This window comes from Zootoca vivipara, chromosome 14, assembly GCF_963506605.1.
Source record: "Zootoca vivipara chromosome 14, rZooViv1.1, whole genome shotgun sequence".
Classification (NCBI taxonomy): Eukaryota; Metazoa; Chordata; class Lepidosauria; order Squamata; family Lacertidae; genus Zootoca; species Zootoca vivipara.
Window position 1 is genome coordinate 47,889,917 of NC_083289.1, and position 26,280 is coordinate 47,916,196.

The 26,280-nt window shown below is 47.6% G+C and overlaps 2 protein-coding genes across 5 annotated transcripts in view; one reads left to right on the top strand and one right to left on the bottom strand.

The window, feature by feature from the left end:
* FLII (FLII actin remodeling protein) overlaps nt 1-4,686 on the top strand; it is a 53,259-nt gene extending 48,573 nt beyond the window's left edge. Inside the window, exons 27-30 of the mRNA XM_060282402.1 lie at nt 799-905; nt 2,142-2,247; nt 2,878-2,943; nt 4,065-4,686. Coding sequence (XP_060138385.1) covers nt 799-905; nt 2,142-2,247; nt 2,878-2,943; nt 4,065-4,199 — 414 coding nt within the window. The 3' untranslated portion in view covers nt 4,200-4,686. The remainder of the gene's footprint in view (nt 1-798; nt 906-2,141; nt 2,248-2,877; nt 2,944-4,064) is intronic.
* LLGL1 (LLGL scribble cell polarity complex component 1) overlaps nt 4,299-26,280 on the bottom strand; it is an 83,306-nt gene continuing 61,324 nt past the window's right edge. For all 4 annotated transcript variants that reach the window (XM_035132325.2, XM_035132324.2, XM_035132322.2 and 1 more), the window contains exons 12-23: nt 24,631-24,784; nt 23,024-23,128; nt 21,509-21,801; nt 20,222-20,375; nt 19,063-19,216; nt 16,889-17,172; nt 15,805-16,069; nt 14,305-14,419; nt 12,519-12,613; nt 11,569-11,692; nt 10,656-10,735; nt 4,299-9,461 (exon numbers count right to left, since the gene is read on the bottom strand). In XM_035132325.2, the coding sequence (XP_034988216.2) occupies nt 10,657-10,735; nt 11,569-11,692; nt 12,519-12,613; nt 14,305-14,419; nt 15,805-16,069; nt 16,889-17,172; nt 19,063-19,216; nt 20,222-20,375; nt 21,509-21,801; nt 23,024-23,128; nt 24,631-24,784 (1,822 nt within the window). In that variant the 3' untranslated portion in view covers nt 4,299-9,461; nt 10,656. The remainder of the gene's footprint in view (nt 9,462-10,655; nt 10,736-11,568; nt 11,693-12,518; nt 12,614-14,304; nt 14,420-15,804; nt 16,070-16,888; nt 17,173-19,062; nt 19,217-20,221; nt 20,376-21,508; nt 21,802-23,023; nt 23,129-24,630; nt 24,785-26,280) is intronic.

Here is a 26,280-nt window from a genome sequence, read left to right on the forward strand (position 1 = left end):
GAGGCAATAATAGAAGGGAGAGGGGGGGGCCTGCCTTTGGTGGCCTCCTGAGGGCATCTGGTTGGCCCTGTGAGAACAGGATGACTAGGTGGGCTACTGGCTTGACCCAGAAGCCTGTTAGTATTTCATGCCTCCGATGCTGCAGATGTGATTGGTGTAAATCGCATGCCTGTCTGGGAAGACCGTGGGAATGGAAGATAGCCTTATTTCTTTTCCCTTGTGGGCACTGTTGGACTTTACTTTTGCTTTTACTTCTGTCTGTTCTCTCGGAGCTGGAGGGAAAGGACGCAATGATTCCTTTGTCTGTATGTGGTGTGTAAATACAGTAAATACATAGATTAGCTGTACAATGTCTCATTCTTCTCACTGTGTAATGCCAGAAGATTAGTGTGCATGGTTTATAAGGAGGAAGAATAGGGAATAATTTATTGGCCAAGTTCCAAACGTACTTGGAATTTTGCTTCGGCTACATTGCAATGTAAAATACGTACCTTATACAAGCACTGTTCCATCCACAATACAATAGCAATACAATACAATAGCACGGCAATAGAACTGGCCTCCCCTTCTGCTACACAACTACAAATTTAAAAATTTGATGGCACAAGGGGGGGGGGAACTGTTCCTGTGACTAGCCGTTTTTGTGTTATATGTCACTGAAGAAGGGGAATGCCTTTTCCAGAGCTGCACATACCAGAGGACGTTCATAGTTTGGGGCTGTGGGGGCACCCCAGGGTGTTTTCCCAACAAAGCCTTGTCTCACCTGCCTCAAAATGGCCACTCCCCCCTCTGTTCCAGGTGATAAATGAGGGAGAGGAGCCGGAGAACTTCTTCTGGGTTGGAATTGGTGCACAGAAGCCTTATGACGGAGATGCAGAGTACATGAAGTATTCTCGCCTGTTCAGGTGAGAGCTGGCAGTCTTCCTCTTGGTCCTCCCCTTGCTCTCTTCCTTCCCGTGCTAAATACTTTCCCCGCTTCAGAGAGGCATTAGCATAAGCTTTGAAAACGATGGGGGGGGGCACCGTACAACGGGGTGGGGGGACCTATGGCTCTGCAGTGCTTGATGGACTCAACGCCCATCAGTCCTGTTCAGCATGGCCACAGGGGTGGGCAATGTTACTGTGCCCTTCCTTCAGCTTCTAAAACCTCACGCCCCTCCGACATGCAATTTCACACAATCCCATGAAGTCACAAAGTCCCAACTTGCATTATAAACCTGATTTTTTTAAAAAATAAAATTAAAAAATCCTCAAGCCATTCATAAGAAGCGTAATAGCTAGTCCTGTTTCCAGAGAGGTTCCATCAAAGGCCACAATCACACCGAACATTTAAAGCACTAGGATATTACAGCCATAGCTTCCCCCAGATAATTCTGGGAGGTGTAGTTTGCTGAAGGAGGCTGAGAGTTATTAGGGGATGCCCTATACCAGGCATCCCCAAACTGTGGCCCTCCAGATGTTTTGGCCTACAACTCCCATGATCCCTAGCTATCAGGACCAGTGGTCAGGGATGATGGGAATTGTAGTCCAAAACATCTGGAGGGTCAAAGTTTGGGGATGCCTGCCCTATACGGGTAGGCAAACTAAGGCCCGGGGGCCAGATCCGGCCCAATCGCCTTCTAAATCCAGCCCGCGGATGGTCCGGGAATCAGCGTGTTTTTACATGAGTAGAATGTGTCCTTTTATTTAAAATGCATCTCTGGGTTATTTGTGGAGCATAGGAATTTCCTCCACAAAAATTTAGTCTGGCCCCCTGCTGAAAAAGTTTGCTGACCCCTGCCCTATCCTGTTCACAGAGCTACAAATCCCAGAGAGCGGTTGAACAATTCTTCTCTCTTCCCAAGGAACTGTGGGAATCAGTGCTATTTGAGGGGAGCAGGGGTCTTCTAACAACTCTCAGCACCCGTGAAAAATCTGTGGCTCCCAGAAATCTTTCCGTGACCACACAATGATACCACTTTAACTATTGTGGCTTCCACCGAAGAACCCTGGGAACTCTAGTTTAAGGGTGCTGATAGTTTGGAGATTCCTTTTGGCCAGGGATTAAACCCAAGGCCATCTGCATGAAAGCAGGGCCTTTGGCACTGATTTTACTGCCTTTCCCCATTTTACTGAAATTCACTTCTGGCCTTGTCCCTCAGGTGCTCCAATGAAAAGGGCTACTTTGCTGTGTCTGAAAAATGCTCGGATTTCTGCCAAGACGATCTGGCGGATGACGACATCATGCTCCTAGACAATGGGCGTGAGGTAAGGTTTTGGGCATAGGGGGTTTATTTAGCGAGGGCTGTTAGAAATATGGTTTTGGGTGTGAGGAATTCAAATCTGCTATTTTTGCAATTGGACAACAATGGGTTTGGTTTAAGTCTACGTTGGATGAACTAGCACATAAACTGCTTTTGGGAAACCAAATAATTTTATTTTTTCCCTTCTGAAAACGTCAGGTAATTAATAATATATAACTGCAATTACTTGGCAATCATTTTAATGATTTCTGTGCATACCTTTTACTTACCAAGCAAAACTGAATTTTGTTAATTTGACCAAGATATCTCTTAATTTCCAAAGTCGTGTTATAACTTTTTAGCACCCCTCATTTTTGGAGATTTGAAAGTTGAAAAATTCAGTGCACCCTAATGGGGAGTTTTGGGGCTGGGCAGCTCCTCCCAGCCTCTCAGAAAGAGGGGGGGGGGAGGACTGTTTTTAGTGTTGTAGGGCGGGTAGAAAATGGGAGCAAAATCTGTGAATCGGGACATGAGAGAAGACTCTTCCCCCCTGCCAAGTGATTATTTTGAGATACCTATTTTAATTTTTATTAAACTTGTGTTTCTAACCTATTCTTGACTTTTTTCTCTTCTCCCCCCCCCCCCATCCTGGCAGGTATACATGTGGGTAGGAACACAGACCAGCCAGGTGGAGATAAAGTTGAGTCTCAAAGCCTGCCAGGTAAGGAAGGACACCTCCAGATCTCACAATTGCCCAACAGTCCTAGGGACTCCATCCCCAAAAAATCTTGATTCAGAGCAGATTGCGTTTCATTCAAAGCATTGTATAGTTGGCAGGGATCTCCAGCAATGCAGGGATACGCAGCCGCCCCACACGGGGATGGAACCTGCAACCTTTTATAAGCACCGGGCTCTAACCAATGGAGCTATCCAGGCAGGATTGCTGTTTCCCACAAATCCTGAAACCGGCTCATCGTTTAGATCGCTCTGCTTGTGGAGCATGGCCCAATTACTCGTGGGGGTCGTGATTTGGGGCAGGGACCACAGCAATCTCCTTTTTTGGCTATTTGCAGGGAACCATTTTTCAGTCGAGGGCCGCATTTCTGTTGGGAATCAGACAGCAGGGGCCGCAGGGCAGCCCCTTTCCTTCTGCCCCATCCCCCTTTCCACACCACCCAATCCCCAATTTCCCTCTCTTTGCCCAACCTCTTCCCTCCCACGAGACCAGGGTGAGGCCTGTGCCTCGCCTGTAACCGGCCGATAGGAGAATGCCAAACCTGAGACACAGGCAAGAACAGTCGAAGAGCGCTGCTGGATCAGGCCAATGGCTCCTCTAGCCCAGCGTCCTGTTCTCGCAGTAGCTAATCAGATGCCTGTGGGGAACCTGCAAAGCAGGGCCTGAACACGACAGCATTGTCCCTATATCACAAGTGTTTTTAGGTTGTTAACATGTTTTAATTTACTTTTGATTTGCACCGTTTGCAGCCCTGGAACTCCCTTGGGGAAGGTCAAAGTGGAAATGCAACCATTTTCCCTTGTCCTTGCGTGATGTGTTTTTAATGATTTTTTAAAAAATAAATAAAAAGATTGGCTTTTAGGAACTGTCTGGTTTAGACTGTACATTAAGGTGCTCCGGGAGCCTTTTTGGCTGAGCAGCAACGCTTAAAATAAAAAGAAATGAAAATAATTTTAAGCTTGGAAGATAGCTGGACAGGCTCAGCAGAGGTAGTACTGGGGTTGGCAAGCCCTTGGCGGCCTAATCCAACCCTTTTATATGTGTGGTGTAGGGAACCAACATTTTGTTTTCTCCTGCCTCTGAACTTGCCCCCGTTTCCTCTACAGGTATACATCCAGCACATGCGCTCGAAGGACACAGCTCACCCGCGGAAACTGCGCCTGGTTCGGAAAGGCAACGAACCGCCTGCCTTCACCCGCTGCTTTCATGCCTGGAGCGTTTTCCGGAAGCCTCCAGCCTAAGCCGCTCGCTGGTGGCTGAAATCTTCATTGGACTTTATGGCACCTGCTGGACCTCAGCGCTCAAGTAGGGGTGGTACAGCTGTATCCTGTTCCCTTAAAAAGATCAGCCGATTGGACAAAATTACTAGAGGAGGAGCTAGAATTTGCTCCTCCCCTTTTAAAGAAACAGCACCGGCCTATTCTCCCCCCCCCCCTTTACAAACCATTTTTCACCTACATTTTTCTCTCGCCTTTCACTCCTTGGGGCAGTGAAATAGATGCTGCCTAGACCCACTCTTGGGAAAACATCGCCGCTGGAACTCTTCCCACAGCTACAGCATCACTATGTTGAGTTTGTTGGTTTTTCCCACTTGCACAGAGATCTTTTTTATATAGTATATTTAACAGAACGCACGTGAGCTGTGACTTCTTATTCTGCTCTTTGAGAGCACTGCAGCCTGTACCCAGTTTGAAGTAGGGTCTGTAACACCAACCTCTCTCCTGCAAATGGATGGCCTGTCTCTTTTTAAAGTAAGTTGTGTGAAGCTGGGCAGAGGAGTGAGACTACTGGCGCCTTCAACTTGGGCAAAAGGGTTCGTTGTGCACTTAAAAGGCTTCAGGAAAAAACGTAACAGAGAAGTCCATTTTAAAAAACAGATAAAATAAAATCGAGTTTATTGCTTTTAAAAGTTGTTATCTGCTGCTAGTCCTCATGGGCGCGAAAAAATGTCTCCTTTGAAATGTATGGTGGCTTGTGCATTTTGAGGAAAAGGCAGGCATAGCTTTTATCTATAAAAACCTTACCATGCAATCACTGCAGTTGTCCTTTTATAGGTTAGTATTTTGCAAAATTTCTGTACAGGAGGAAGAAAGTGAGGCTAATTTTAAATTCTTGCTTTGGTGACTGGCCTGGCCTTTCATAATATTGCTTACTGATGACTGCCTTCCAGCAGAGTAACATTTTTAAGTGTTGCCCTCTTTACACTGACTTTTCTGTGTCAGAAAGGGAGAACCCTTTTCAGCTGTAAAAGGCAGTCATAGCTGTAAAAGGATTTGGACCTGTTCTAAGTCATGTCCATGCTAATCTCAATCTAGTATAAGGTGGGTCCTTAATCTGCTTAGCTCTTCAGTGGGGCTGAGGCTGTGCTGGAACCAGACTCTAACCTAAGCAGGACATGGGACAACCCCCACCATCTCAAAGCCCCCTTCAGAAGGCAGGAAGTTCCACTGCCTTCTTCCTCCCTGCACTGCCAGCGGTGGTTTCACCCCCGGTCCTTCGTGGGGCTGACACTGCTGGTTCCTCCTTCCACTTTTCAACATCGTGACATGTCCATATAATCTCAAATTCTGGCTGCTGATACAACACAATGTGGCCTCGGATGGCAGCAACGGCCCTGTGAAATGGGGCTGGGGAACTGGATCCCACCTATCAGTGGCCTGACATCACGATTCTGGGTACATTTGAACATGGCAGTCTGCACATTCCACTCGCTTAGCTGTTCTGTGATGTTTTCCCATTGCTATTTGCATCATTCCCACCTGGAAGGACATCCCAGCACAACAAAACATGAGACCTAAAAAAATAAAACAATGTTTTCGGTGTAAGAAGCTGCAGGATTTTCTGCAGGGACCTACAGGTTATGAACGGATTGGAAACCAAGGTGTATATTGTGAATGCTTTGCAGACACAAAACAGTATTGATCACATTTAGCTTCCTCCAATACCATCACGAGCACAAAGTCGTCATGAGCCCATAATTAACAGGGAACCTGGAACAACAAGCCACACATAAGCTTAAGATATTATTAAATGCTTTATTTTTTCCATTATTAAAAACCTGTATTAATAACTAAACAATGCTAAATCCGTCATCTGAGCAAAACAAAGAAGGTCCCAACAGAGAGGGTACATTCTACCAAGGAAACTAACCCCCCCCCCCCAACTCAACTCCCTTTCACAATTAAGTCTGCCAAAAAAAAAAAAAATTAAGACACACAATGGCACGTTTCCACCATAGAACTCTGCTCTGTCATCCGCTCACAAACATGCGCACCCGTGCAAAATCACACACTCACACATGCACGCCTGGGTTTGGGGGGAGGGGGCAAGGAAAATCAAACCGTACCAAAAAAAAACAACATCTGACAAAGAGTTTCATGTGATGTCATTATCAGGAGGCAACGTCTGGGCATTAAGCAGCGAGGAAATGATCCCACGCATGGAACAGCCAGCCACAATCTAAGGCAGAGCCTGCACTATTTTAAGACTTAATACCAGCTTTCGCCAACTTGGTGCCTTCGAGATGTTTTGGACTACAACTCCCAGCAGCCCCCGTTGGAGAAAGCTGCTCTATGTTCCAGGCCTGAGCCAGCATTTGTACCTGTCAGAGATCCAATTTTACAAATATATATAGTGGCTAGCTCCCCCCTCTCCCACGTGGCCAAACTTTTCTTGGCACTAAAATGTCAGTGGTGGGCACGAAAATGAGGAAACAACTCGTACTGTAAGACCTCAGCGAAAGATGGAAAAAAAAAACAAGCCAAGACCTGAACACAGCGCCTCGTCGCTGCAAAGGTTACCTTGGCCACAAGACAGGCTGCAAAGGCCCAGAGGAGGTAAAGCCAAAGAAACAGGAAAGTAGGAGGTAAAGCCAAAGAAACAGGAAAGAGATGACTGCTTATTAAAGCAGAGGTAGAGGAGGAAATTCAGGGCCTCCCAAGTGTTTGCTGGGCTGCAACGTCCATCCTTGAGCAAGGGCCATGCTGGGAACTGGAGTGCAACATCTCGAGGGATGCTGGTTCTCCACCCCTGTATTAAAGGCTGCCTGACACCCTCCGCTCACCTGCCTCCCAAGAAACAGAGGAAGAGAGAAGCATGTGGCTTTCCACAGGCAAAGGAAGAGGGGTAAGTCCAGGCTTAGCTTAGCCACTTGTAAGATGCACCTGGATGTTTTAGGTGGATGTGGCTCACCCCAAACAGAGAGAGCAAGACTTGCCGCAGTCATTGCACGTAGCCATCTCTAAACCCATTCTCCAAAAATCCTCAAGCGGATTACAAAAACCCAGGGCCAGGGGCTGGGAAAAAGAGTTCCACCTTTCGACACAAATAAGGTCCTACAGATTTCCGACATCCCACTTGCTTGGCTGGAAAAGAAAGGTTGCCTTTTAATAGCAAAACAGCATTTGGCAGCTGTTTTCAGAGGGTGGCCTGGAGCTGGTGACTTGGGAGCCCTTTCGAGTTCAGGATTCATAAATAAACGGCCTCGAAAATGTGACACGAGGGACAGAATCAGATGGGGGAAGGAAAGCGTTGCAGCCTCTCTGCCTGGCAGATGCACCAAAGATGCTTGGGCTCTCCAGATGTTGATGGACCACAACTCCCACCATCCCTAACCACGCTGGCTGCGGTTGATGGGAACTGATGTTCCAAGAACATCTGGAAGGCACAGATTCCCCTCTCACTGTTAAGGGGGGAGATAACACTAGGCAAAAAAAGAAAAGAAAAAAACAGATCTAGCTGCTTGTGTTAAACTCGCTGGCTTCAAACACCAGTACATGATCATAACATACTCGCCACCAACCAGCAGAGATAAAATGTAATAAAGGTGCCATCCCAGGGCCACATCTGCATAGCAGTACACTTTTGAACCTGCTGCCAAAGTCCCACAGCATACTAGCCTGCTTCCTAAACGCACCTGAAGATCACTCGGCAAAAAATGCATGTCAACTGAGTTTTTTGCCACCTCGTTGCTCTGTAGGCGGGTCACAGGACTGGCATCAAACAGAAGGGCCCAAAATTTCAGGAAGGAAGTTGCCGCCTTGTCGTAATAACTGGACCCAATGCTAGGCTCCCTTGGGTCGGGGTGTGTGTGAACCCATGACCCTCCAAATATTGCTTGACTCTTAACTCCCAGCAGCCAGCAAGCACAAGGGTCTGGGGTGATTGGAGATGTCGTCTCACGACACTTTGAAGGCCATCCTTTCAGATAAGGCTGAGAAAGCACATGGCGGAGCTCTTAAAGAGCACTGCAGTGCGAGATGCAAACACTTGTACTTTAGGAGTTACACATTTCCAGTGTCGCCTCATGCACCTCTCCTCCTTCCCCGCCACCCATCCTAAAAAAAATGCACAGTTCCTAGAAAAGGAGGATCAGGGGAAGCCATCCAACAGGAGACCCAGGAAATTCACTCGGACGTTTTCTTATTCGGTGCGAAGCTTGCAGCCATGCAGAGGTAACAAGAGCTCTCTTGAGCGGCTGGTTAGAACTTCAACCCCATGGAGGGAAGATGTGCAAGCTGCAGGTGGGTTTCCTCACGGATCCGTTTCCCGAAAACCTGCCTCTCGAGAAACACACCACATTCATGCGCACCCAATTCGTACAGCTGCACCGCTGAAAGAAAACCCTTCTGCCCAGCTAGACAAAATGTTCTCTGCAAGCCAAGAACAAAATAACAACTTTCCGCCAGTATTACAAAAGAATTTCTTCAGGTTGGGCTCTTCTCCAAAGAGTTCCCCACTAGCACCACGGAAGTGGGAGGCGTTTTGCCATGCGATCAAGGCTGTTTTCCCCAGCCGGCTGATGCACCAGAAGTAGGGTGGGATGGGGTGGAACAGCTCTCAGAAAAGAGGGGGGAAGGAGAATCTGGAAGTATGTAAACAGCAATTCAGCCACTCAATCCCAAGAGGTTTCAGAGAGGTGTACCAGGAAGCGGAAACAAAACCATCCGTCAAGTGTGTCTGTATATATCTAAAAAGGCTCCTTTTTTCGTGCAAAGTTTGATGCTGATACCTCGGCCAAAGAGAGAAGCTTGTTCAGTCTCGGTGAGATCCTGACGCCACAGGCAGAACCCTCCCATGCGCCCACTTTGTGTCTCGTTTTTGCTTTTTTGGAAAAAGGTTTTAAGAGTTTTAGTGTGTGTGTTTTGTGCAACGGAAGAGACAACTTGGTCCTGTCGAAGAAGGTGGCACATTTTCCTTTTCTTCATTTTTTTTAAAGAAGTAGTTGGTGAATGCAAACTTGGGAGAGGTGCCGAGGAAGAGGTGATAGGGGAGACCCCCCCCCCAGCGCGAAGAAATCTTCCTCATGAGTCCCACTTCCAGGCCGTGCGGTAGAAAAATGTTATGACTCTTTGTAATTAAGAAAAAGGAAGAAAATGCAGAACAGGGTCTCTGGAAGGAGAGGAATAGGAAAGGCCAACGGTCTGTTAACCACACAGTCAGAAGTCTTTTGTCTCCGGGGGGTGTCGAGTGCCAAGACAGGCCAATTGGACCTTGTGTAGTCTCTGAAGAAGGAACACAGAATCATGAGCTGGATATTCTGCAACTAGACACATCCAGTTACAAAACTTCAGTTTCCTTATTTTGAAAAGCCTACACTCTCTGCTTAAAAAGGTAAAGGTAAAGGGACCCCTGACCATTAGGTCCAGTCGTGACCGACTCTGGGGTTGCGCGCTCATCTCGCATTATTGGCCGAGGGAGCTGGCGTATAGCTTCCAGGTCATGTGGCCAGCATAACAAAGCCGCTTCTGGCAAACCAGAGCAGCACATGGAAATGCCGTTTAACTTCCCGCTGTGGCGGTTCCTATTTATCTACTTGCATTTTGATGTGCTTTCGAACTGCTAGGTTGGCAGGAGCTGGGACCGAGCAACGGGAGCTCACCCCGTCACAGGGATTCAAACCGCCGACCTTCTGATCAGCAAGCCCTAGGCTCAGTGGTTTAACCACAGCGCCACCTGGGTTACTCTCTCTGCTTAATAAAACCCAAAACATTGCAATAGCAATAAAATGAATGAGAAACTGAATCAGTAGGATCAAAATGTTATCCAAACTTAGGGTTGCCATACATCTGGAATTTCCCAGATTTATGTCTGGGAAAATCCAGATGTATGGCAGAAAAGGGCTTTTTTTTTTGCGGAAAAAAGCTCAACCACTTTGGGCAAAACTTAAAAAATCTCAACAATGTTGCCCCAAAAAGAGCTTTTCTTTTCACTGTTTGAAATATGGCAACCCTATCCAAACCTGCATTAGGTTTAAGTCAAATTGGCGTTGCAAAATTTGCTGTTAACCAGTTACATGCAGGCAGGCACACCATTAAGTCATATGGCAGTCAGTCACCTGATTGCCATATGACTTCAAGGACGTGTCACATGATGTCAGGCGTTTCCCATTAAGTGCAGCAAAGATTCCCGTTGCAGCTGCAAAGGAAGAACCTGCCTTTGCCGCCACAGCTGGTGTCAGGTGTGGGAATGGCAAAGGTGTTTCAACCAAAATGGACTCCTGGGTCAAATCCAGGGGACTTGCCGGTCTAATGTGGTTTCTTGCCACTGACCTATGTTAAACCCTGAAGTCTAAACAAGAACTCCCATTCTGCTCAGACCCTTCAAACTTAGCCCCGGAAAACAAAAATAGGCTTAAAAATTATGTAGGCAAGACCTGAGGCCTAGAGACCAGTCTTTTTCCTCTTCACAGGACGTACCTCATTTGATCAAGATCCCTGGCGAACGAGCCTCGTCCTCATTTATGTTCCTCAGATTCCTCTCTGCTTCCTCCGATGGCCTGCGAGAGATCAGGATTTTAACATTATTTTTTAAAAAATGTTTTCAGTCTGCGCTTTTGCCTCACAGAACCCAGGGCATGGCAGAGATGGTTATCATTTTGTCCCTAGCATTTGAGGATATACTGCCATTGAAAAAGGAGATTTACCTGTCAGTATCAAAATCATCAGGGGAACCAAGCATTATCAACCGTAACTTTTTTTTTTAATAGAAAAAAGGCATTCTAAACTAAATAACAACCACTGGAATAGTTTGTTTAGGTTTACTCCTTTGCCCATTTCACAGATTTTAAGGCAAAGTTATCAGGTCTTCCCATCATCATGCCATGTAGTTTAGATAGATGATTGAGAGAGAGAGAGAGAGAGAGAGAGATTGAGATTTCAGAACATTTGTACCCCGCTTTTCAGCCAAAATGGCCCCCAGGGCAGCTTACATACAATCAAAACAAGGTGGCTTACAATCTGAAAAAGCCCATGACACACAAGGGGAAAGGGACAGGGATGGAAGAGGAAAACCCAAAACCCAGGCGGCAATTTCTAAACAGTTGTTACTCTATTGACAAGCCGGCACAGTTCAGGGACTGGGCTTTTGGATAAGCTGATGGGAGTGAGCCTGGGACAGCTCATTCGGTAGAGCATGAGACTCTTAATCTGAGGGCCGTGGGTTCGAGCCCCACGTTGGCCAAAAGTTTCCTGCATGGCAAAGGGTTGGACTAGATGACCCTTGGCGCCCCTTCCAACTCTATGATTCTATGATTGATGTTCTCCCTCCCACAGAGGTAGTCTGATGGAATGGCTAGACAGAGATAGATCTAAGATGAGGGTGGAGACTTACGCCAAGTAATCCTTCACTTCCTCAGCGGTGATGTCTCCGGTGGTATCCAGTGGGGCGTCGATGCTGTTATTGGGTGAATCAACTGGCGTTGGAGAGAAAGAAGCTTGGTGTTCTTCCGGAGACCCTGAGGGTTGGAGAAAGGGGGAAGAACTTAAGAGAAGCCTTGATAGATCAGAATAAAGGCCCGTCCATCTCCTTCAGCCTCCTGTCCTCACCATACGGCCATTAGACCCACAAACAACAACAATTTATTATTTATACCCTGCCCATCTGGCTGGGTTTCATGAGCCACTCTGGGCGGCTCCCAACAGAATATTAAAAACACGATAAAACATCAAACATTAAAAACTTCCCTAAACAGGGCTGCCTTCAGATTTCTTCTAAAAGTCAGAGAGTTTTATCTCCTTAACATCTGGTGGGAGGGCGTTCCACTGGGCAGGTGCCACCACCAAGAAGGCCCTCTGCCTGGTTCCCTGTAGCTTCACTTCTCACCGCGAGGGAACCGCCAGAAGGCCCTCGGAGGTGGACTTCAGTGTCCGGGCTGAACGATGTGAGTGGAGATGCTCCCAGGGAACTCTAGGAATTGTAGCTTTGTGAGGGAAACAATTCTCAGCACCCTTAATAAGCTACATTTCCCACGATTCCTCAGGGGACGCCATGGCTGTTTAAAGCACAGCCAGAGCGCTTTGCATGTATGGTGCAGACATGACCCTAGAGAAATGAAACTTCTTACAAAAACTTGCCATTTTCTCAAAGAGTGGAATTAATTCACGTTTTTCAGTGGAACGGCCTGGCGAGGATAAAGCAGTTTTGAAACCGAGCGGTTTAACTTTCCCCTCAAGCTATTGGGAAAGGTCACATCAGAACTGCAGCAATGGCGGCAAACTCAGAAGAAGTCATTTTGTTCACTATTCCCTGATATTGATTAGGAAATTGGACCGTTCCCTTACGGTCGCTGCTGGCAAGGGAATGGCTGGCCTCTGATCCTTGGAGGACGTGAGTCCCGTTGGCCTGGTTCAGTTTCGGCGTTGTTGTGAAGTTGTTCCTGAAAGGACAAGGGAGCATCCTTTATTGTTACCAGGCTGGACATGACAATGTTCAAACAATTATTTAATAGCATGGTTTAAAAGCAAAATAAAATAGCAACGGTGAGGACCCCTCGAGCAAAAAGTAACTGTGGTATATGAAGGGAGGAAAGGCAGGCTTTAACCTGGGGGAGAGAGGAAGAGTTTTCGTCCCAGGGGCCGCATCCTTTCCTCAGCAACATTCTGGGGGCCACATTCCGCTGGAGGGGGAAGTGGGTGGGGCAAAAAACAAAGTGGGTGGAGCAACAGAGATGATCCCTTCTCTCCATACAATGAGGTATATTCCACCCCAACAAAAATTAAGGCTCTTCAGCCTCCATTCAGGAAAGTGAGAGGCATTAGGTAAAGGTAAAAGGTAAAGGACTCCTGGACTGTTAAGTCCAGTCAAAGGCGACGATGGGGTTGCGGCGCTTATCTCGCTTTCAGGCCGAGGGAGCCGGCGTTTGTCCACAGCTAGCTTTCTGGGTCATGTGGCCAGCAGGACTAAACCGCTTCTGGCGCAACGGAACACTGTGATGGAAACCAGAGCGCACGGAAATGCTGTTTACCTTCCCTATTTATCTACTTGCACTGGCGTGCTTTCGAACTGCTAGGTTGGCAGGAGCTGGGACAGAGCAATGGGAGCCCCCCCCTGTTGTGCAGATTTGAACCGCCAACCTTCTGATCGGCAAGCCCAAGAGGCTTAGTGGTTTAGACCACAGTACCACCCGCATCCCATAATGCGAGAGGCATTGTGATGTTTTAAGGGCACATTCGAGCTACACAAAAGCACTCAAGAAGGGTAGAGGGTCGAGCTGGTGAGGGGTGTGGCCTGAGGAGTGGGGCGGAGCCCAGGGAGATTCCTGAGGGCCACATAAGAGGCCTGGATTTGTCCCCTGAGCCTGAGGTTCCCCACCCATACATCAAACCGTTGCTCCCAGCATGGTTGTGATCGAGATCTCTTCCCCCACCCACTTCTCGACTTCCCAAGCGCTATTTGCATGAGAAACCAATTTTACTTTCAATGCAAATACCAGCTGCAGGTGTTTGTAGCAGGTGCAAAAGAGACTCAGATCTCTGGCCATTAATTTGTTTTTTCAAAAATCAATTCATGCAATTGTCAATCGTGCAGACTTCACAACGCCTCTGGTTTGCAACCGAGGGTCAATGTTTTAACACGCACGCTACCCTCCCTGTCTGTAGCCAAGGCTGTGTTTACTGCATGCGAAGGAACAACAAACATCTGATCACGATAGCAAAGACGATTAAAATCTTCTGCAGTGAGGCACGCCAAATCCTGCAGCCTGCACCAGATATGCAAATTGAACATACTTGCATGATTTCTCCCCCTTCGGCGTTAACTGATTTCTATAACTCAACACTTTCAAGCATTTTCCTCTGGTGCTTTAAGGACTAGAAACTTGACTCTGCTTTTTTAAAAAGGATCCAAGATTATCAGGAAGCAGAATTCTGTGCCCGCTGCGGTTCAGCAAAGCAACAGCATCCTGACTTTATGCACAAAGCTTCCCCTTCAGGTTTGCAGATAGTCCAGCTACGTACAAAACAAGTTTCCCCTTCTACCGTGAAATACTTTGCCTGCACTTGGAGCCATGGTGGTACCCCAATCATTTTCTTCAAAGCCACCGCTGCTGCCCAAAAGAGCCGCACTTACCCGAGGCAGGTGGAGTTGTGCACACGGCTCGTGTCCAGCCCGCACAGTGGCTCCGTGATATTCCTGGTGCTCAGGGAGAATCGCTCGAACTCCGACGGAGAGATCAAATAGAAGCCTGGAAAGAGAGGTGGGGGAGCCAACACTGATCAGTCCCTGTCCCCAATGGGAGTCACGTGGCCCCAACAGCAGAATCCACTTCCCCAGCACAGCATAACACACTGACCTTCCGGTTTTATGGGTAAACAGGACAGCTTTTATTGCCACGCATTGATCTTTTTTTAAAAATCTGACGGTTAAAATGAAAGCATTCACAACTGAAATGATTGGGAAAAGATATATAATGAGCTGAAAAAAATGTTTAAAATAACCTTTTCTTTAAAAAATCCCGAAGCCTTTCTTTTAGGAATTCTAGGCGCCGAAATCCCAAGGGAGCAAAAAAGACTATTTATGTATGTGACCACGGCTGTGTGGATGTTATTGGCCTAGAGATGGGAAGAAGATAAAAGTCCCAACCAGAGAAAAATGGCAGGTGAAGTTGATGGATTATGTCGAAATGGCTTAAGATGACCAGAGGAATCAGAAATCAGGAATACCAAAATTTTAATAAGGAATGGGGGAAATTTATAATTTTATCTTAAAAACCACTGCAAGCAACTAAAATCTTTATAGGACTGGAATAACACTTGTAGTTTAATGGACATAATGGAGAAGTAAAAGATTTGGATTATCATAAAAGATGCAGGAGGAAATGATTGACAACATGAGCCGAGGAGGGAAGTCCAGGAGATTGTTTGGAATCATCGTTTTTATGTTGTATTAAAGGTAAAGGTACCCCTGACCGTTAGGTCCAGTCGCGAACGACTCTGGGGTTGCAGCGCTCATCTCGCTCTATAGGTAGAGAAGCCGGCATTTGTCCACAGACAGGTTCCGGGTCATGTGGCTAGCATGACTAAACTGCTTCTGGCGAACCAGAGCAGCGCACGGAAACAGCGTTTACCTTCCTGCCAGAGTGGTACCTATTTATCTACTTGCACTTTGATGTGCTTTCGAACTGCTAGGTGGGCAGGAGCTGGGACCGAGCAATGGGAGCTCACTCCGTCGCAGGGATTTGAACTGCCAACCTTCTGATTGGCAAGCCCTAGGCTCTGTGGTTTAGACCACAGGGCCACCCGCACTGTGGTCTAAACATATACATGTTGTATATGTGATTGTAAAACTTTAATCTGAAAAACCAAATAAATAAATTCCAAAAGATAAAAATAAACGAGCGTTCACAACTGTGCTGGCTCGGGCTGATAGGAGTTGGAAGTCCAGAATATCTGGAAGGCTGCTCCAACTCTTTGATCACCCCTGGTCTAACTTGCCCCACCCCATGCTGCCTCCTCATTCTCAGCTTCTTCCAGGTCTAAGTGCCCCTGCCCCACGGTGCCTCTCCCCTTTCCCTCCGGGTCTAGGTCTCCCTCCTGCCCCACGGTGCCTCCTCGCTCCTGCTGGGCTCACCTTGCCCGTGTTTGGTGAAGACGCACGAGGCGATTCCGCTGATGTCCTCCTTCCGGATGCAGTCGTAGTGCACCTGCGGCCGCAGACTGGGCACCGTGAAGATGTGGATGTCCCCCAGATTGGTGAGGCACGCGAGGCAGTTCTCTGCGTAGTCCTCGCACGCCGCGCTGACAAAGTTCACCAGCCCCACTTTCCGTACCCGGCAGCCCTCGTGGGCCGTCAGCTTGAACTTGGTTTTGGCGCTGACTTTGGGCAGCGTGAAGACCTGGAGTGGGAGACAGCGGGAAGTGAGTAGGGGTAGGGTGCAAGGAGGGTGCGCAAGGCTTTAGCCCCATCCAGCTGAAGCTCCGCCCTCCCTGGCTCAGGAGGGAGCTGGTTCTCAGAAAATTCCTTTATTTTCTCCCAAACAACTGCATCTTCTCTCTCGTTCCCAGAAGCTCAACGCAAAAAAGCAGCCCCCTTGCCAAGAAGAAAGAGAGTTTGGATTTGATATCCCGCTTTAACACTACCCTAAGGAGTCTCAAAGCAGCTAACAATCTCCTTTTCCCTTCCTCCCCCACAACAAACACTCTGTGAGGTGAGTGAGGCTGAGAGACTTCAGACAAGGGTTGACTAGCTCAAGGTCACCCAGCAGCTGCATGTGGAGGAGCGGGGAAGCGAACCCGGTTCACCAGATTACGAGTCCACTGCTCTTAACCACTACACCACACTGGTGTAGTGTCCAAGCTTGCAGGACAACAGCACCCACCCATGTTTTGTTAGAATGAGCCCGATGCCTATTGCTACTGGTAGGGTAGAAGGCAGGGAGCTGACCCAGAGGAGGTGGAGAAAGAAGCAGTTGGCAGGCAGTCAATTGAGAGAGAGGGCAATGCTTTGCCTTCACTCTGAATGAGCGGTCACCTTTGGCCTTCTTCATAACTCAGCACACACACACTCAAAAAAAAAAAGGAATGCTGAGGACACTTTTCGTGAACCTCCCCAACTCAGCCCTCATAAGATTGAGGTGCTGGTGGCCCCCAAGGGTAGTAGATACCCAAATAGCTTCCTCACACCGCTAGAGATTCTGCCCCTCCCTCAAGATTACCTTGAACTGCTCTTCTGAAGCGATGAGCACTGAATGGCTGCCCTGCATGTCGGGGGCTTTGGCCAGGTCCCGCGAGACCTCGTACGGTTCCGGCAGAGGGTTCCCCCGGCCGTCTAAGACGGCGATCGACACCACGGGCGCTCTGTGCATGAGCTGGATCTCCTTGCCTAAGACCGCCTCCACCGAGCGCTCAGAAAACTTCTCCTGCGAAGGGACCTCCAGGGCGTAGGCAAACACCGAGCCAGAGTTTGTGCCGGCCCACATGGTGGGCCCATGATGCGTAGCTGTGGGGGGGGAGAGGGGAGGGGGAAGACAGGCAGTGAGAGAAGGCATCCTGCACTGAGCCGAGGGCTGGGATGGATGACCTCCCAGGTCCCTCTCAGTGCTACGATTCTAAGTGATGAGTGCGACACCAAGTGACAAAGGGCCAAGAACCTTCCTCACTTGGGCTTTCCAAGTCAGTGGCAGATTCTTGCTCAGAGGGGTTTCCTGGCAGATCAAAGTGTGTTGTGCCCCTCCTGGTAGAGGGAAAAAAAATCATTCACAGGGTAGCTTATTCTGTTTTCATCACATTTCGAGAACTGGTTTGGAAACCTTTCATCACATGTAGTGGAACTGTAAGGCAGTAAAAGGATTTTGGGAAATGATATAGAATGAGTTGAAAAAAATGTTTAAAATAACCTTTCTTTAAAAAAAGCCCTGAAGCCTTCCTTTTAGGAATTCTAGGTGCCGAAATCTCAAGGGAGCAGAAAAGACTATTTATGTATGCAACCACGGCTGCACAGATGTTATTGACACAAAGATGAAAAGAAGATAAAGTCCCAATCAGAGAAGAATGGCAAATCAAGGTGATGGATTATGCCGAAATGGCTTAAGATGACCGGAAGAATCAGAAATCAGGAATACCAAAATTTTAATAAGGAATGGGGGGAAATTATAACTAGTCTTAATGACCATTGTAAACAATTAAAATCATTAGTAGGACTGGAATATCACTTGTGGTTTAAGGGTGAATTTGGGATACAATGGAGATGTACAAGATTTGGATCATCATAAAAGATGCGGGAGGAAATTATTTATAACAGGACCCATGAAGGAGAGGATGGAAGTCCAGGAGATTCCGTGGAATCTTGTTTTTATGATTTATGTTTGATACATCTCTCTAAAACTTTAATTTGAAAAATCAAATAAATAAATTTATTTTTAAAAGGGGGGTGGGGAAAGAAACTTCAGCTGGTGAAGAATTCAGCGGCCAGGTGGCTCACCGGAGCAAGACGGTTTGAGCATATTTCACCGATCCTGGTCCGACTGCACTGGCTACCAATTAGTTTCCGGGCCCAATTCAAAGTGCTGGTTTTGACTGATAAAGCCTTAAAAGGCTCAGGATTGCAATACCTCAAGGACTGCCTCTCCCCATATGAATCAACCTGCATGCTGCAACCGTCCTCTGAGGCCCTTCTTCATGTGCCTTGGACTCCATGAGAGGTCTGGAGGGTAGTAACACGAGAACAGGCCTTTCCTGCAGAGGCTCCCCATTTGTGGAATGCTCTCCCCAGGGAAGCCCGCCTGGTGCCTTCATTTCTTATCTTTAGGTGCCAGGCAAAAACCTTCCTTTTCAACCAGGCCTTTGGCGGATTAAACCATCAGGCCTTTTAAACTGTGTGTGTGAGGTATTGATTTTGTTTGCTGTTATGTATTTTTGTTTTTATATTGCAAACGGCTCTGTGATCTTCGGATGAAGGGCAGAATAGAAATTTTATTATTATTTTTAATAATAGCGGAACTATAGCGGAATACAAGTTTAGCGCTCATTTCCATATGGTTTACAAATGGGTTTCCCCCCCCCCCCGAAAGTAAGTAACACAAAAACGAGAACTTTCGTTCCAGAAATGGCTTTTGCGTCGCATGAAAGTTCAAATATAATGCAGAACTAAGAGTTTGCAAAATGTAGTGAGAGCGGAATAAAGTGCCGTTCGAACGTGCCAAGTGACCAATTCCAGGACTGAGGCTGCCAGCCTTTCCCAACTAGGTGCCCTTCAGGCGCTGTCAAACTACAACTCCCATCATCCCTTGCCACCAGACATGGGTGCCTGGGACTGTTGGGCAGTAGAGTACCTGCCATTCCAGACTCCAGTCCCTTTCCACCCGTGTTGCAACCTCTTCCTACTCCTTACCGTCTCGGAGGAAGGTATCGGCGAAGTAGAGGCAGCGCACGACTCCCGACAACGAGTCATCAGCTGAGCGGGGTTCAATCCGCCGCTGAACGGGGGTCATCTCCACCTCGTGGGGGCCGGGCTGCTCAGCCAGGTGGGCATTTGCCTCCTGCACCTGACGGGGGCGAGAGAGGAGGGGGGAGGCAGATTCGTGTCAAGCCATCGCCAGAGATGAGAAACAGTCAGAGTGATGCTTCAAAAACAGTTCTGCGCCCCCCCCCCTGCTCTACAATAGCACTTTCCCCATCCATCCCCAACTATCTCCACGACATTCCAAGGGTATGTTTAGCCTGGAAAAGAGAAGATTAAGGGGTGATATGATAGCCATGTTCAAATATATAAAAGGATGTCATATAGAGGAGGGAGAAAGGTTGTTTTCTGCTGCTCCAGAGAAGCGGACACGGATCAATGTATTCAAACTACAAGAAAGAAGATTCCACCTAAACATTAGGAAGAACTTCCTGACAGTAAGAGCTGTTCGGCAGTGGAATTTGCTACCAAGGAGTGTGGTGGAGTCTCCTTCTTTGGAGGTCTTTAAGCAGAGGCTTGACAGGCGTATGTCAAGAATGCTTTGATGGTGTTTCCTGCTTGGCAGGGGGTTGGACTGGATGGCCCTTGTGGTCTCTTCCAACTCTATGATTCCATGATTCCCGGTTTGGCCCATTTTTTATCTTCCGTTTATCTTTTTATTCTGTTCTCCTCTTGAGACTGCTGGACTCTGACTCATCCTTGACCACTGGCCTTGTTGGCTAGGGGCCACTGGGAGTTAGTCAGAGTCCAGCAACATCCAAAAGGTTCCCCCTGATCTAGCCCAATACTGCCTACCTTGACCGGCAGCTGTTCTCCACTCCGTTTTCCGCCTTTGCCAGGCTCCTTTTCCCCGGGAGGCGGAGCCATTTCCCCTTTCTCCAATCAGGGCCTTTTGAGGTGCAGCCCCTTACAAGAAGCATCTCTCCCCCCAAACTGGGAAACGAAAAGGCTCCCTTGCTGGTGCCGCGTCTATACACCAGTCCCAGAACCTCAACCTCTCTCTTCCCTCCTTCCCAAACCTTTGTTAGGGTTTAACCCAGAACTCGAATCCGCAGCTTTCCTAACTGGGCACGCGCCCCAGTCCACTCACCTTGCTTGAGGGGCTGCTAGTGTTGACCCTCTTCTTCCCGGACACCCTGCTCTTGCGGATCCTGCGGAATGACTGCCGGAGAGACTTCTTCAGGGATTTCACCCGAGACAGAGGCCCCTCCATGGCGAGGGAGTCGTTGGGGTGCAGCGTGCACCTGTTTGAGAGACAGCAGCAGCAGGGTGGGTTTTATTTAAATCAAATCGATTTAAATCACGATTAAAATCACTAGTCAGTAAGACTTGATTTCAATCATTTTTTTACAGGAAAAAATCATTCTTGCTGGTACAATCTTAATATTTACAACCAGATGAAGGTTTCATTTTTGGAATAATACATTTTCAGAGTAGTTTCTACAGTTATATCAAAAAATTCTAATTTGGTTATACTATTAGAAATACATAGACAGGTAATTATGAAATTATGGTGAGTTTTAATAAGTTAACTGTTATTAAACAGTTATTAAACTGTTATTAAACGGTTAACTTCTGTTGGAAGCCGCCCATAGTGGCTGGGGAAACTCCTCCAGATGGGCGGGGTATAAATAAAAAATTATTATTATTATCATTATCATCATCATTATTATTATTATTATTATTTATATGAGGACAACTTTTCTGCTCTACTTTATGGGACGGAGAAAAATAATCATTTCCTTAATAACAATTTAAACAATTTATTTAACTTCATAGCATATGTATCCATGTTTGTTAACTGATGTGGTTAAACGGGGTTTTTTTTTAAATAAAAAAACCCCTTAAGACTGAGTTTTAGCACACATGAAAAACTTAAAACAAATCCTTATTTCCTGTTGAAGCGCCTTTGGACTATACTGTAACTGAAACAGAAAGCTATCTTTAGAAAGATTTTTCCTCCAAAAGCATTTCATTTTTAAACTCCAATTTAAATTTAAAAAAATCCGATTTTTTTAAAAATTTCAAATTCTTTTTAAAAAGAGGCTGCAAAACCACCCTTTTAATTAAAGGGAAGTTGTTGCCTAAAGATGGCTTTCCTGGAGAGAGTGAGGGGCCACCACCGAGGCGGCTGGTTCTGGCGTTGCCACCTTCCAGGCCTGCAAAGGGGAGGCACATGAAGAAGAGCATCAGATGATGACCACAGGATACGGGGCAGTTCACGTGGGGAGAGACAAGCCTGTGAGTTAGTGGGGTCCTGAGCCCACTACATGGTCAAAACCAGCACTCGTGAATTGAGCCCAGATACTAACTGCTTGAGGATTAAAATGAAGGTGCTCGGTGCTTTCACCTTAAAAGTCACCCCCCCACCCCCTACCTGGCCAGCACAGAGTTCCTCCGGTAGTAATCGTACACCCCAAAACCGTGGCTGGTCCCGAAAGCCACCAGGTTCCACTCAGAGTGCAGCGTGACGGCTGTCACGGCCGCCGGGGGCATGCACTGGACGAGGACGCTGGGTTGGAAGCCCGGGGCAAAGGCGAGGGAGCCGTTCTTGGGGGCAAGGCGGTCGTGGCCCTTCCACGTGAAGCCCTCGCGGTCCTGGAGGAGGTCGACCACGGCCACATTGATCAGGTGCTCTGACTTTTCATCGGCGAGCTCCATCACCAGCACCTGCCACGGAGGGGGAGCAGAAAGGCGGGGATCAGGGACAAGAGGAAGCTGCTTCTTAGTTTCACACGGGGTGTGTGTGAGCGCAGCGTGACCCTATGTCACAGGAGCAGTCATCGCATAGTCACCAATCGCATGGTTCAAAGATGGAGTTACGGCTTTATTAGCAAGCACACAACCTCCGAGTGTCAGGCCTAGTGAGCACAGCAGCTCGGTCTCCCTTTTTTGTATATAGTTTTTATTAAATTTTCTGTTTTACAATTTAAGATACTCATTTAAACATCCTTAAAATATCAATGACTTCCCTTCTTCTCTTTCCATGGTTCATTTTGCGTATCATAAATCCCTACAAATTTTTACAAAAACTAAACCACTATTGCATCCATCAAAACTTATTTACACTGTTGAACTCATCTTAATGCTGCCAATGTTTCCAAGCGTACACAATTATCCCCCATATATTCAATAAACGTTTTCCAATCTTCTCTAAATGTATGTTCTTCTTGTTCTCTTATTCTATATGTTAAGTCTGCAAGCTGCGCATATTCTGTCAACTTAAGTTGCTATTCTTCTTTAGTTGGGACCTCGCTTGTTTTCCACAAAACACGGACCGGACCGCCTGTAGTGGCATACATAAATAACCTTTTTTGACACCTGGGAATTTCACACAGCAGCTCATTTGAGTGCCACACTTCCGTTTTGAGTGTTACGCTGAGGTCTGTCTGTTTTTGCTATTTATTTTGCGTTTTTGTTTTTGTGGCTCTTTTTGTTTTGCTTTTGTAACTGTGTGGAACCCAGTTCAGCTATTGATTGATTGTGTGATTGCACACATTGTTTATTGCTTTCATTTTATGGATCAATGGTCTCGTTACGATAGTAAGATTCATGTTAAATTGCTGTTTTGGGGGTTGTTTTTAAAAGTCTGGAACAGATTAATCAGTTTTGCATGACTTTCTATGGGAAAACGCGCCTTGGTTTTGGAGCGGGCTTCCGGAACGGATTCAGTTTGAGAACCAAGGTACCACTGTATCAGCACAATGACCTGGAACCCAGCATGACAATGTGGTTGCTTAAGCAGAGGTCTGACATGCTGTTGGCCGCCTGCCCTCATCAGTTGCCCGGCCGCTGCCTTCAGCACCAGCTGGAGCTTCCAGGCCAGCAGGTGTGGGCAGGTTACGAGGGATTGCACCCCGGGGCTCAGAAAAATTACGCCTTTCCCAGTTACCTGCCCTGCTGTGCCGGCCACCACCATCTTAGCTGTGTATTTGCACAAAGCAATCTTCTGAATCCCCAGCCTGGGGTCATCGCTGTAAGGGTCGAAGCAGCCAACCTGGAGGACAAATATCCATTCATTCATTTCCAGAGAGAGAGAGGAGGATATGAAGATCAGAGCCACACAATTCCCTCTATAAGAAGAAAGCAATCAAGCGCTGTATATATTGGAGCATGTGTTCGTATGACGGGAGTAGAGGACAGCTCACAATGGGCCTCTTTCTGCAGTGTTTCATCAAACCGCGTGAACCAAGTTTCCCAAACTGGTTGATACCGAGAACACCGCCCCCTCCCCCCACGGTCCATGGGGCAAAAAGGGCCTGGGGTAGAAAAGATGCCTTGCCCTCGATGAGCAAGCTTGAAAATGTTCTGCATTTTTTTTAAAAAAACAACAACAACAACGCAGTATATACTTTTACGTAGTAGGTGAGGTTCAGACTATGAAAGTTTGCATCCAGCTCAAAAGCTGCAGCGACGCACTTCCTCCACATGGGGGCACAATTCCACAAGCATTAGCCAAATCTTTTTTAGAAAAGAGAACCGATTTTAAATTCCTTTAGAAACGAGCGAGACAAGATAATGAGTACCGACATAGCAGAAATCAACACAGATCAACCTGCTTCTCTACTCCGACGCTCCATCGACACTGTGCATTCAAAGCCGTACCCTGCCACTTGCAAGAGCCGTCAGTTCCCCCAAAGAACCCTGGGAGCTGTAGTTTGTTAAGGGAGCAGAGACACACACCCCCATTCCTCTGAAAGAGCTACAATTCCCAGAACTCCCTGGGAAGAGGGACTTACTGGCAACCTGCTATTGGACTGCAGGCATAAAACAAAGATTTCTCCCCCAAGCAAGGTAACAGTAACGTTTGTTTGTTTGTTTGTTTGTTGTGTTCATAATGTTTGGTTGTTGTTGTTGGTGGTGGTGCCCCACCCATCTGACTGGGTTGCCCCAGTCCCTCTGGGTGGCTCCCAACAGATAAAAGAGCACACTAAAACATCAAACATTAAAAATGTCCCAATACAGGGCTGCCTTCAGATGTCTTCCGAAGCTCATACAGTGGTGCCTCGCTTAACGAATGCCCTGCTTAACGAAATTTCCGCTTAACGAAAGGTTTTTTCTTGTAGAGGTTGCCTCGCTAGACGAATTTGTTTTCCAAAAAATATCGTCTAGCGAATCGCGGTTTCCCATAGGAATGCATTGAAATTCAATTAATGCGTTCCTATGGGCAAAAAAAAATTCAAAAAAAATTCAATGCATTCCTATGGGATTCGCCAGACGAATTTTTCGTTATAAGAAAAGACCCATGGAACGAATTAAATTCGTCTAGCGAAGCACCACTGTATAATTATTTATCTTCGGAGCTGGACCTCAGTGTCCGGGCAGAACGATGGGGATGGAAGGCAATGGGAGGCTCTCTATCCATACCTATTGAACCACACAGCTCAAGAGACACAGAGCTACTGTGAGGCAAGAGTCGTCACTCTGCCCCAATGAGCAAAGGGCCCCCATCCGATCCCCTACCATGAGAGCACAGGCATTTGGAGGGGGGGTTGTTACCTTCCGGAAGGGCGGCCAGTCCTCCTCGCAAGACTGGTTCAGGCTATCGTTGTGCTCACAGTCCGTCTGGAAAATGTTGGCCGTGCCCAGCTTGTACAGCGGCTTGAGGGAGACTCCCGAAGCGTCCCAAAACCGAACCGTGCCGTCTTCATGCCTGTGGAGAGGAAGGTTGTTTTTGGCAAAGGCTGGTTGTGGGGAAAATATCTGTAAGATCGTGAGAAGAGTCTTGCTGGGTCAGGCCAGGCCAGGCCAGGCCAGGCTCCTGTTCTCGCGGTGGCCAAACAGATGCTCATTCTGGGAAACCCACAAGTAAGGCCTGAGACCCCCACAAAAGCCCTCTCGTGGCTGGTGAATCCCCAGAGCTGAGGCACGTGTGAGAAGAGGAAGCTGAATTAGATGGGCCTGCTCCCACAGCTTCTCATGTTCTTCTTACCTGGGACTCTCTTAGCTTGGTTCCGAGAAGGAATTTGTTGGCATCTGTCTCAAGAGGCAATGGAGTGTCTCCGAGGGTGAAGTCAAACCGCTGCGTTAGCAGCACCCAAGTAACCTCCCCAGGGTGCAAACTTGGACAGTGTGCAAGGAGGTCCAGTGCTGCCCAGATGTCAAGCCTCCCCCCCCCCAACCCGGCCTCACTGATGGGGTTCAAAGGAAAGCAGTGCAATATGTTTTGCGCCAGCTTGACTGCAGGAGTTGCTGGAAGGAGGCATCCAACCATCTTAGGGACTCCTCTCCGGATTTGTGTAAGGTTGGCCCCTTAGCCCAGGCATGTCCACAGTCCGTTTGGGGGGCCTAATCCGGCCTGCCGGTCTGTTCAATCCGGCCCCTGAAGCAGTTCGTCTCCTGGGGTAAAATCCTAAAGAAACCTCAGCAACTTTGGTCGGCCCTCACAGCCCTTCACTTCATCACATCTGGCCCTCTTTGAAAAAGGTTTGGAAACCACTGCCTTAGCCTTTGCTTCTCCCAAAGGTATCCCACAAGGCGGAATACTTGCAACTTGTTTCAGCTGCGTGGAACCTTTCGGCCTCCAGGCGCTGCTGAACTACAACTCCCATCATCCCTGGCCATGTTTTCTGGAAGTGGAATGCTGGGAGTGGAAGTTCAGTAAGACTTGCAGGGCCAGAGGTCCCCGCCCCCCCCAACCTGGTGTGCATGCTTATTGTAGTGGAACCTAGCGGAACCTGTTCCCATTTTTTGTTTTTTTTTTACAAATGGCAAGGAGTAAATTGCACACTCTCCTCCTCCTGCACAGACTCTCATCTGGCGCCTAGGCCAGATGTGGCTAACCTCTGGCTAACCTCAGGTACCATCGCACTACAATTCCCATCAGGTCCAGCCAGCATTAATGGTGGCCAAGGATGACGGCAGATGTGGTTCAGCATCAACAACACACCCACCCCACACATTCTGCAGATTTGTGCACAAATGGCCTCAGCTGGCAGAAGAAAAGTGATTTTCCCACAAATTATTCCAGCTGCAAGAATCTGGGGGTGCCAATATGTTGACAACTCTGTCCTTGACAGCATTACAGCGAATATATTCAGCTCGGCTAACTCACCCCCCCCACTATGAAACCAAACTCTGCCCAGTGCAGAGAGGAGATGCGATCTTTTTGCAAACACACTTTTCCAATCATCTGATCTCTTCCCGACT